Raw genomic sequence first — 12,063 nt, 5'->3', positions numbered from 1 at the left:
CAAAAATGGCAATAACAACAATCCTCGCATGGAAATTTAGCTAATGTTCAAAGGCACCGTCCTATGACATGGTGCAGATCAATCATTCAAAGCAGGGACCAGTAGCGAGGTAAAGTCGATTTTCTTGGGTTTATGTTTTTGTGGCAAACCAGAGACTTGTATACAAGGTTGCCACCAACATATCCTTCTAAATAATCATCGGTATGGTAATAAAGTACATTTGACCATGGTTGGTGAAGATTTATAATGGATCTGAGCCAATGGTTCGAGCATGCGGGTTAAATTGAGAGCGTCGGGTTGTTGCTGAAGAAGAGCGCGGAATAGCAGTCAGCCAGGAAGAAGACTGCGTGCAAAAACCTAGATCGACCCTAACGCCTCTATCACATCCCTTATTTTGACTCCTGTGAACCTTGATGGGCTTGATGCGTGCATCATACTGGCCATCCTGTCACGTTGGTTTAAAAGTAGTCCGGTTGTCATTTCAGAATGCTCAAATGGGCGAGACAAATATACAGACGGACCTAAGTGGTATATCTTACATCAATTTTCAGTCTTTTTTTAGCTGTTTCGTGATGTTTTTCTCTATTTCGAAACGCTGGTGTAACTTCAACCCCCAGCGAGAGATACTTAACTTATCTCTGTGATTGTCAAGTGTGAACAAACATGAACTGCCATCACCTGACTTCATATTAGCAGCTTTAACAATATAAAACATATACAAATAGAACACCAGCAATATATGAAAATATATGGTTCTTAAATGCCTAGATAATATTACCAGCTTCATATAATAGAAGATACTATGTACTTGACTTTCTGGAGTGTTACATACACGCACACTATTTGGAGTCTTCCATTTTGAAGTTCTTAGACAGACCAACTAACCTAAGGAGAAGCATACAAAAGCAAACACCTAGCACTTAAGTTACTTGGTCAATATTGCTAATTACATATTATAAGGCACACTATTTCCGCCAGGATTAGAACATCTCGATAGAAGGTGCTAGGTTACTGACAACTCTGGTAGAGTTTGCCCTCATCCAGGTGGATAGCAGGCTTCAACAGTGTGATTGAACGATGCCCATCTCACTTTTAAGCTGTTAGTTGTCACACGTATAAGAAACTGATATTTGTAGGATAAAACGGCAGCCAGCTCAGGCTGTGTATGCCTAATTTGAGCATCTACAACAGCTAGATTAGCAATTGGAACCATGCCTCAGTAATTATCCAGTATAGGCCACGCCAATGATATCCTGGGCAACTCTTCCAATCAAAGTAAATTCAGACTCTACCAAGTAGGTGCATCCGTACCTAGTAAGCAGAATACAGAGTCAATATTCACATACTATTGCGATGGAACTAAAATACTATAGAGCATGCAAGCTAAAGGACTTGATGCTGAGCTTACTCCAGGGATGCATATGTGCAAAAGCACACCGAATGTTTTAGCATGTGTATTTGTCAAGATGGGCAGTACTGTGTCAAATCCTCCGATATGACTCAAAATCAAGCTCAAATTAAGGCAGTAGAATATAGGTCAATGCTCAATAGTGTATATGCATGAAGCAAATGAGTGCTTGCTGAGAAGAATTACAAACATACTATATAAGAAATGATGAGCCAAGGGATGCCCATACTTACTGACCTCAATAATAATGTGCAGTATTCATCTGCGTACAAATTATGCCTAGACATTACATAATTTCCTTTCTTAATAAAGATTCAGTTTTAACTAAGAAAGAGGATGTAGAATTACTTGTTTGGATAGCCTTATCGCTATGTTAAACAATAATGAACATTGAGGTGGCTAAGAGGCATATCATTCAAGTGGAAACTAAAAGAATTCATCTTGTATGCATTGGATAAAGAGGAATCAGTAGCTTGGAAGCATTTGAGAGGAAGTGCTTGCTAAGAACCTTGATCGACGGTCGCAAAGTGTAGGCAACACCTGCAGCAAAACTTAGGACATCAGACCTGATTCAAATGACAGATCATGTTCACCAGTAAATCCGTGGATGCATGACTACTGGATATATAACTGTTTGGTACTTATTACTACCGTACCATGTAGTACAAAAAATTAGGACATCAGGCCTGAGTGACTGAGTCAAAAAAGATAGCCTTTTTTTTCAAGAACCGGAAACAAATGTTCCCTATTTTTCCATTAAGATTAAGCAAATTCCACCGGTAAATCCGTGAGTGCATGATTACTGGATTTATAGTTGGTTGCTGCTTACAACCATACTATGTAGTACAAAAACTTAGGACATAAGACCTCAGTGGCTGAGCCAAAAGACAAATTAAGTCCACCAGTAATTCCATGGGTGCATGCTACTGAATTTATAGATGTTTTCTACTTACTACTGTACCATGTAGTACGCTTCAAATATTTCCAAAACCCATGTCTTCAAAGGCTAGTATTATATATATAAACTAATTGTGGCAAGTAGAACTGTAGAACACACTTTCTTCTATCTCTGAAAAGGTTAAAAGAATGACAACCACCAAGTAGCAACGCAATCTTGTAGCTTATAAGGAAATCATCTTGTCCAGCATGTAGTATTGAACCAAGTATTCTCTAGAACCTTATAGATCAAATACAAATAGCAAGACTCGGAGAATGCCACTTCTAAAGGCGCAAAGAGGGGAAATAGCAATATTGCGAAAGGGAATGCCACTTTTAAATCTTTTAGAGCAGAAAGACATCAATATTGCTCCCTGCGAAGATCACATACATCACTGATACAATGTAATTTACTAAATAAATATGGACTCAAATAGCAAAACCAAACCTAAAGCTGCAGATGTCATTACTTGTAGAACCAACCTCATCTCATTGTCCCTGCAGATTTACACCGCCGGGAACAGAAGGGAAAGAAGTCTAGATAACCCCCTAACTATTGGGTTTGGGATGTTAAACCCCCCTAAGTTTGGATTGGAGCACTTAACCCCCCTAAGTATGAAATACCAGGAAAAATACCCCCTAAGGCTGTTTTGGTAGCTGTTTTGGTGCGGATCAGTGGTTTTGCCGCCGGCCTGGACGTCTGCGCCGCGCACGCCGGAAAAACTTGCTCCTAACAAGCTTTCCTCAATCTCCGGAGGAGTGGCTTTCTTTCGTTGCCTTGCATTTGTCCAACCTGTGTGGTGGCCTTTGCCACTTTCCTCTCTCAGATTCCCACCGGTCACCACTGAACCAAAACCACCAAGAGCGCATGGCCGGAAAAACTTCGCAGACCCGATGCCTCCGTCGTCCTTGTCCCCATCCGATCACGGGGAAGGGAGCGCCGCATCAAGCTCTCCGTCCGTGCTGACGATCAGAGTCTGTGACTCTCGGGATCGTCTTCATCGTCAAGGTCTCCTTCCCGGGCGCCGGCTAGGCGCACCGTCAGCACGCCGATGTCTCCGTCCACTCCGGCCACTGCCGGCTCGCCATCGACCTCTCGGCGAGCTACCGCCTCCTTCTCGGTTCCGCCCATCTCCCCTTCTTCTTCGCCTCGGAAACGTCATCTCCGTCCCGACCCGAGTTTGCATGCCATGGCGCCATGGCCGCTGTGCCAAGCTCGCGCATGTCCGACATTGTTCCACACAAGCACTGGGCACGAGCACGTCGCGTATTTGCGGACCACTCCGGCATGTTAAGCACACGGGCGCGCCTCCTGTTTTGGGTCGCCGTCTCTGGCTTAATCCTCCATTGTTTTCTACCGCCGCTGACCTTCTCTGTTTCCCGTCGTGCTCCCTGCCGCATCCTTTGTCTTGGTTTTGCATCACCAGACCAGCTGGCCAAGGCATCCATCGATTCAGGAAGCTAACATCGATCCATCACTTCACTGAGCAGCACCACGCTACCACCAGCGCATCGTCGCTCCCTTGTTCCCTTGATGCACACACACATCGCGCGAGCCAGCCGGCCGTCGAGCCATGCCCTACTTCTCTTGGTTCAATACAGCACCACGTCGGTTAGCACCTTGCGCTACGCGCGCGCACGCAGCACCAGCATCCGCCGCCCACTCGAGTCGAGCAGCTCCAGGGCGACGCCGAGCGCGCCCGTCTGCTCCTTGCCCGCTCCCTGCCGCATACAACAGCAACAGCAGCCTGGGTCCGATGGTCTCAACAGCTGCCGCGGAGGGATCGTGCGAGAGCGGCCAACGAGAGGTTCGGCGGGCGCGGGACAACGCGTCTCGTCCATGTGCCGGAAAACCGCCATCACGACCACGGAAAACCGCTAGTCCACGGGCACCAAAACAGCCATCGTTGGCCAGAGGGGGTCATTTGCCCGGTATTCTATAGTTAGGGGGGTTAATTGCCCCAATCTAAACTTGAGGGGGTTTAACGTCCCAAGGCTAGTACTTAGGGGGTTATTTGGACTTCTTTCGAACAGAAGGTATGTCATAAGCATCAAGAAAAAAATCTCGTTCTCAAAAAAGAAATTACTTTGAGCAGATCAAACCTGCACAAATCCACCAACTCATGTCGATCCATGCTTAATTCATCTCAGATCTTAGAAAAAAACAAATCACTAAATTAGACCTAGATGCTAAACACGTGGAGAGACTAATCACCAGGGAGGAAGAAGGGAACGCCAACCAGATTTTTTGGCGAGATCTGCGAGCACCTCTTCTCTGCCTCGTTCAGCAGCTATTAAGGGAGGAGCAGAAAACGAGCCAGGGAAGGAGATCTCGAGCCCCAGCCGGCTGTGGACAACCTTCTCAAGCAGGTGCACCGCCATCCTCCTCGACCGCGGCCGTCCCCGTCGTGACCATCCATCCGGCTACATTCGCTCGCCTCCGCCCTCTCCGGCCTCACATGGCCACATGGGGCTAGCGTGGGGGAGAGAGGCCGCCCCTGGGAGCCTGGGAGGAGAGACGGGATTGGGGTACGAGAGGAGGAGCAGGGATTGGGGAGAGCGACCGAACAAGCGGGCTTGGATGCCTCTCACCCCTGGCCCCCGCACGTAGCTGGGCCCATGCGTCATGGACTCTTTCGGAAGCTTACGAAGTGAGGAAAATTTTCACAGATCCAACGGTTGAAGTGAAAAGCGGGGCAGTTTTTTTACTGTGGCACGACCAACGAACGAATCAGATGAAATCCCCTGTTCAAACCCCTTGGCTGGCCGAGTTGCCCAGGCTCCTTTAGGGTGTGTTCGGTTTGGGAATTACGTGGAATGGAATGGAACCATTCCATTCCTCGGAGCCATTCTCGTGTTCGGTTCAGGGATACGATGGAATGGAACCGTTCCTCGAAAGGGAATATTCTGTCCAGATGCGGAACGCACCCGTCTGAGCAAATCGCCGGACGAGGTGGAATGTCTCGATCTGCGTGCTAATTAATCAAGTTTAGCAATAATTAATCAAGTTTAGCAGTACTAATCAAGTTTAGTAAATAATTAATCAAGTTTAGAATAATTAATCGGGTGACTAATCTCACCCATTCCATTCCATTCTCATCCCATTCCAAAACCGAACACAGGGATGGAACCGTTCCGTGACAATTTTTTTGTCCAAACCGAACACAGGGATAGAACGGTTCCGTGACAGTGGAATGGAATGGTTCCATTCCATTCCACCTAATTCCCAAACCGAACACACCCATAGGAGTAATAAACCAGACATGTCGGCGTTGTGTTTGTATCGATTTTCATCTAATTTTCCTTATAAACTGGATAATTTCCCTCTTACTTAATGAAAAGGCACTCCAGAAAAAACTTAAAGGGTTTGATTTCATACCACCAAGCTATACAAAAGTTGTCTGCCTGGCGATCGCAAATCATTTCAAATTAATCATCTTAGAGACTCTTTGGTTCGCAGAAATCAAAATACACAAGATTTAGATGTCCTGGCATTTCAAATCCTACAAACCTTACAACATTTATGGAATACTAAGCACATGTTACATAGGTCACACAAACAAAGAATATGTTCATTGACTTCGACTCGATGCAAATTTGTCTTTTATATTGCACGTAAGGATCATAGAAAAACTAATACAATCTCCAAAACTCAGCAAGGAAAAAAAGAATGAATAGATCCTCTAAAATGCCTATAAAATTTCTTTGAACCAAATATACCCTTGATCACCTTAGCATCTCTTCAATTAAAAAAAGTCGGATTGTAATATAGACCTTATTGAATGGTATAGAGTTTGAACAATGAATCTTTCCTGACATGAATCTCATTTCAGAACAACCGGGACGCTATTGTCACACGCATGTTTTTCAGAGGAGCAATCTCGCCAGGCCAACTTTCTTTGCAAGAACCAGAAAACTCATACAGAAATTAGTGAAACCCACCCAACAAAACTTATACTTACACGATTACACTCCACCTGGGAAAAAACACATTGGGGAGAACAAGATGTATACACATACACACGCACACCAGCCAACCAACCAATGTGTCAAAAGAACTCGAACAATCATATGGGGATTATGGGTTATATATCTTATCATGCTGCTGCCACCAAGCTTCCATCCTTCTTCCTTTCCTCCTCGTCGTATATTCTACACCTACATGATGAAGTAAGCTCGGATCACCTCGATTATAGGCGCGCGGCATAGCGGACACTTCCCACCACTCCGGACCAGCTCGTTCGCACACTTGGAGCACGTGCACATGTGTCCGCATCTGCAAAACATCATCATGGTTAGCACCACTTCTGAGAAAATAATCATCGAGGTTTTCAACAGCTTTCACAGACTCATCATAAGAGTAGATACAACTGACAAACCTGTACAAAAGAGAGTCGATTGGAGTATCACAGCATACGCAGCAGGTGCCTTTCCTCACATTAATCCATTTTGATCCGTCATCTATGGTTTCTCTGCTTTCTGCTGAGAACACCAAGTAAGCCATTTAAGGTACAGTCGTACAAGTACAAGAGCACTATTAGCATCAGAACGTAAATGGTACACCAAAGTTAAATTTAACAACGGAGGTGTTTCGCCCAAGAGGCTACATCTTGCTTTCTAAGTTAGCACAGGAACCACCATAGAAAAAAAAAGTAGAATGCTGAGCTACTAACCTCGCTCCCCGATGAAGCGGTTCAAGGCTGCGGAGACCTCCTGCCTTACAGAACGCTGCAGCTCAAGCTGCATATCCATGCAGGCTTCAAGCATCCGTTGCATGTGGCCCATGCCTTGCTGGAGTCTGGCCATGTCAGCCCTTAGGTCGGTGATAGCCTCCCATTCCTGGACAACAATAAATATGAGCCTTTAGCTATTTAGCCAACAGAACATACAAGCCGCAGTGAAATACCCTAGGAAAATATCTCATTAAAACATAAACAGAAGGGTGAATGTGACAGCCTATAAAGTTACAGTGAATCCAACTACAACATCAACATCAAAGCCTTTTTCCTAACCAAGTTGGAGTAGACTAGATATGAAACCCAATAGAAATACTACTATAAGGCAACCAAAACAAGGAGAAGGAAGAAAAAGAGTAAAGTTAGGTTTTGGCACATGGATCGCTGATCTCCATGCAGTCCTATCAAGAGCCAAGACTTTAGGTACATTCCAATCCCTCAAGTCTCTTTCTACCGCCTCCGCCCAAATCAACTTTGGTCGTCCTCTACCCCTTCTAGTCTCCTCCGTGCTCTTTAGAATTCTGTTGTTATCTGGAACTTCTGGATATGCCCAAACCACCTTAGTCGGTGTTGGACTAGCTTCTTGTCGATCAGTGGAACCCCTAGCCTCTCGCAAATTACCTCATTCCTAATCCGCTCCTTTCTTGTATGGCCTCACATCCATCGTAGCATGTGCATCTCCGCGACACTCATTTGTTGGATGTGGTCTTTTAGTGGGCCAACATTCTGCCCCATATAGCATCGCCTCCCATCATATAGAACTTACCTTCTAACTTTTGTGGGACCTTCTTTACACATAGGATACCATATGCTTGCCGACACTTCATCCACCCTGCCTTGATCCTGTAGCAAACATCCTCATCGATATCACCATTGCTTTGCAACATTGATCCCAAGTATCAGAAGGTGTCCCTCTTAGGTACAAGTTGTCCTTGTAAACTGACATCTCGGTCTTTGCCACCAACACCACTAAAGTCGCATCACATGTACTCAGTCTTGATCCTACTAAGTCTAAACCCCCTTTGACTCCAATGTCTGCCTCGATATACGTCAGCCCTGGTTTTATCTACTAGCACCACATCATCAACAAAGAGCATACACCAAGAAATATCTCCTTTTATATCCTTGGTCACATCATCCATCACCAAGGAAAACATGTATGGGCTCAAGGCTAACCCTTGATGTCGTCCTATTGTGATTGGGAAGGTATCGGTCTCACTAGAACCTGCACGAACACTAGTCACAACACGGTTATACATATCTTTGACGAGGGTAATGTACTTTGTTGGAACTTTGTGTTTCCCAAGCGCCCACCACATGACTGTCATTGATATCTTGTCATGCGCCTTCTCCAAGTCGATGAAGACCATATGTAGGTCCTTTTGATCCCTATATCTCTCCATTAGTTGGCGAAGTAAGAAAATCGCCTCTATAGTCGATCTCCCGAGCATAAAAATTGGTTTCCAGTGACATTCGTCACTCTCCTCAAGCGATGCTCGATGATTCTCTCCCAAAGCTTCATAGTATGGCTCATAGGCTTAATCCCTCGGCAGTTATTACAACTTTGAATATCTCCTTTACTCTTGAAGATAGGTACTAATATGCTTTTTCTCCACTCTTCGGGCATACTATTTCCACGTCTCCAAGGACTCTCCACACCTCAATTGGGACATCATCAGGGCCATGGGCCTTTCCTCCATTCATCCTTTTGAGGGCACCTTTAACCTCAAGCTCTTGGATAAGAACATAAAAAGGAAGGGTTGAATGTGGCAACTTAATAAGTTAATGTAAAAAAGCATAAAAGCAGCAGTTTAGTAACTCCCGGTCCAAACTAATGCAAAAAAACAAAAGGACTAAAAAGTACTGAAACTGGGCGCAGTGAGAGAAATGCTCACAATATCAGAACGGTGTATGTTCTGCCTGATCCAGTTGTTATGATGCAACTCCGAATGCCAAAGCGGTTGACGAGGAGGCATAGGTGGAGGTGGGATAGCTAAACGAGGCCTGACATTAGTAGCATCACGAAGTTCCTGTTCCTCCTCGTCATCTCCATGCTGTTGCTCTTGTCCTTGCAACACCGGAGGGTCAAGGGCTGCCGCCGCATGCGTTCCTTCCAGATGCAAAGAGAGGGGACCACGACCTTGTCGTTCAACGTATGAACGGATAAGTCGGTCTAGGTTCTCACGGAAAGCACTATCGAGAAGAGTAGAAACACTCCGCCTGTGGAATGAATATCGTTTCAGCATTTTGGCTACATACTGTAATAAATTGTTTGTGTGTAACGAAGAAACTGAAACCTGCTATGAAGCTCCCTTAGCTCCGTGCTGTACACGTTATCGTCGTCACCGGGGGTGAATGTGTTAGCTCTTCTGATACGCGAAGATTCCGGGTCAGCTGGTTGGTCTGAATTATCATCGTGCCAATTATGTGCAGTGTCATTGGACTCATTATCCTCATGCCACACTTCGTTTACTTGTGGAAAATGGTCATCGCTCTGCCACTCTTCTGCAGGATCGTTGTCCTCGTTCCACTCTTCACGCGGTTCTTGAAGGTGATGATTATTGCTATGAAGCTCTTCAAGCACTTGAGGAAGATGGTTAACAGCAAGCTGCTCTTCAGCAAGACTAGTTGACTCGTCACTTGTTTCCAGAAGAGACGCATTTTGGTGATCTCCAACCTCTGTCCTCTCATCAGACGAACTGCTGTCATGCCAATTTCTTCCGGATACCTCCCCTGTAGCAATAGCATGGGAAAAATGTTCCCAGTCTCGTCCTCTATCCACCTCAAGATCTTCCTGCCAACTCTCCTCCTGACTATGAGGTTCCGACAAGCCTTCAGTAATACTTCCATAATCTGATGCTGTTGCTGTACCTTGAATTATCTGAAGATCAACATTCTCGCTTGCCTGTTGATGTGTGTCCTGGGAATCTTCAGAAGCAGGACGTGTTGATTCAGAATGGTCATTGGTAGCAGTTTGAGCTGAAGATGAACCCGACAGGCTGGCTGCTTGACCTCGTACCAGATTATCCAATCTGAAATGGAAAGAACCCTTCTCTAATTATTAAAAAATTCGGGAAGTACATTATAACTGCAATGGCTTCCTAGTAAGATGTCCGTGCTATGGTACAGAATTATGAAAATAAGGTAGGAACATGCTTTTATCAAGTTATATATATTGAATTAATTTACTCTGATACTTACGTTTACAAAGTTGCAATATACAATTACCAGAACAGAGCTATTATTACGTGCAAGGCACATTGGTCACAATTCTCTATTAAGATTGCAATCTTTCACTTGATGGAGAATAATTACACACCTCGACCAGGTTAAAATTTTGGAAAAAAGAACTATGCTACCCATGGAACAGGAAGAAATTTATGTTTTGTGAGTAAATTTGGTCTGCAAGTGCAACTTAACATTATAAACAGGGGACCTTATCATTCATCGGAACATGATATAATTTTTTGAGCTGGGTAACATGACATAATCACCATTAATCCAACCGCTATATGTTGATTGAGACTGCATGAACCACATGCATTGCAAATGATCGAATTGTAGCAATATCAGCGTCGATACTACTACCTCTGGTCCGATTTAATCAACGCAATATGTATGTAAAGTTGCACTGTTTCAGCTGTACTCTCGCGTCAATTAATAACGACCGGAGGGAGTAACTACCAAGAATCATGGGATCCCGGCCTATAAGATGAACCTGCTCCAACCAAAGGACCAGAATCTACTGACAATGACCCATTAGCCCAATAATCGCTTTGATTCCAAGAAAATGAAAAGGCTATCTGTATTCATGCCGTATAAGCATAAGCATACCGCAAACCCGATATAGGATGTCGTTGCTGCAGTAAAAACATTGCACATGTACATTATAACTGCAAGTCTGCAACTGCTTCTAGTAAGGCTGCAAGCTTTCACTTATGAGAGAAATAAGTACACGCTTAGTTAAGATTAAGATGTTCGAAATAACTATGCTACTGATGAAACAAATCTAAAAATGCAATCTGACTAACAGCTCAGTTATTGGAACCTTTATCATTCGTTTGAACATCATCATCACTCCAACCATTATATGTTGATTGAGAGAATATCATCATGTAGTGCAAATGAAGAAGAAGAAGCTGTAGCTAATATCAGCATCAGTACTAACTACTACTAGAACAAATCATGGGCTCTTGTATAAGATAAGATGGACAGGACCTCCTCCAACCAAAGGAAGAGAATCTCCTGACAATGACCCCATTAATCGCTCTGGTATAATAAATTGATTGAATTCCAATAAAATCCTACTAGTTATTATCGATCCATTAAGTACTGAGCATAAGTAGAGAAACAAACCTGAGACCCGAGACAGGGTGGCGCTGCCGCAGCTGGCCGAGCTCCCTTGCGGCTACCGACGGCAGTCTACTGGCCTCCTCTGGCAGGCCGCCATTCCGCAGGAACCTCCCCCGGAGCAGCGCCTAATAAGATAAAATCCATCATCGGTTACTTATATCTCAAGCTGGCTGGCTAATGGGACCGTGGGTTGGGAGGGGAGGGGGCACGCACGTGGATCCGGTTGCGGTGGGGGAAGCCGGAGACGGGGCGGCGCAGGGCCAGGCGCTGGAGCTCGGCGTGGCGGTCGGCAGCGAGGCGCATGACGAGCTCGAGGCGTGCCTGGCGGCCGCGGATCCGGAGGCCGGCTGCTGACGGCGGCGGCTGGTGGTGGTCGTCTCCGCCTTCGCGGGCGGCCATGTGGACCCAGTCCCGCACGAGGCGCACACGCTGGCGCTCGATCTCGCCCAGCCACCAGCCGGCGTCGGCGGCGGTGCGCAAGGCCTCTCCCGATGGGGAGGCGGCGTCGGCGTCGGCGTCGGGGGAGCCCTCCCGGCTGGATCCGTCCCAATCGCTGTCGGTCAGGAGCGGGCGGCCGCCGGAGCCGGAGCCGGAGGGAGAGTCGCCCGTGGACATGGCCAGCCGTGGCGA

At 45.7% G+C, this 12,063-nt stretch overlaps 1 protein-coding gene across 2 annotated transcripts; it reads right to left on the bottom strand.

Moving 5' to 3' along the window:
- Window positions 1-6,137: 6,137 nt before the first annotated feature.
- On the bottom strand, window positions 6,138-12,063 carry LOC124655150. 2 transcript variants are annotated; one of them, XM_047194102.1, is made up of 7 exons: window positions 11,647-12,063; window positions 11,437-11,558; window positions 9,378-10,112; window positions 8,976-9,300; window positions 7,018-7,183; window positions 6,724-6,826; window positions 6,138-6,620 (listed from the first exon to the last, which is right to left on the bottom strand). In XM_047194102.1, exons 1-7 carry the CDS (start codon window positions 12,046-12,048, stop codon window positions 6,503-6,505), a joined length of 1,971 nt encoding a protein of 656 aa, XP_047050058.1. In that variant the 5' UTR covers window positions 12,049-12,063; the 3' UTR covers window positions 6,138-6,502. The 2 variants fall into 2 exon arrangements, with proteins under 2 accessions (XP_047050058.1, XP_047050059.1); XM_047194103.1 differs by having other exon boundaries at window positions 6,724-6,823.

Source organism: Lolium rigidum, chromosome 5 (genome assembly GCF_022539505.1).
Source record: "Lolium rigidum isolate FL_2022 chromosome 5, APGP_CSIRO_Lrig_0.1, whole genome shotgun sequence".
NCBI lineage: Eukaryota > Viridiplantae > Streptophyta > Magnoliopsida > Poales > Poaceae > Lolium > Lolium rigidum.
The sequence above is the reverse complement of the archived record's forward strand: the minus strand, read 5'-3'. Positions and strand labels throughout refer to the sequence as shown.

What these genes read in the sequence shown, in the direction of transcription:
- LOC124655150 (XM_047194102.1), bottom strand. Translation starts at nt 12,048, where the DNA reads ATGTCCACGGGCGACTCTCCCTCCGGCTCCGGCTCCGGCGGCCGCCCG. An exon ending in CCCACCGCAACCGGATCCAC is followed by an intron (nt 11,559 to 11,646) that starts GTGCGTGCCCCC and finishes TTATCTTATTAG; the next exon opens with GCGCTGCTCCGGGGGAGGTT. An exon ending in ACATACACCGTTCTGATATT is followed by an intron (nt 7,184 to 8,975) that starts GTGAGCATTTCT and finishes ATTGTTGTCCAG; the next exon opens with GAATGGGAGGCTATCACCGA.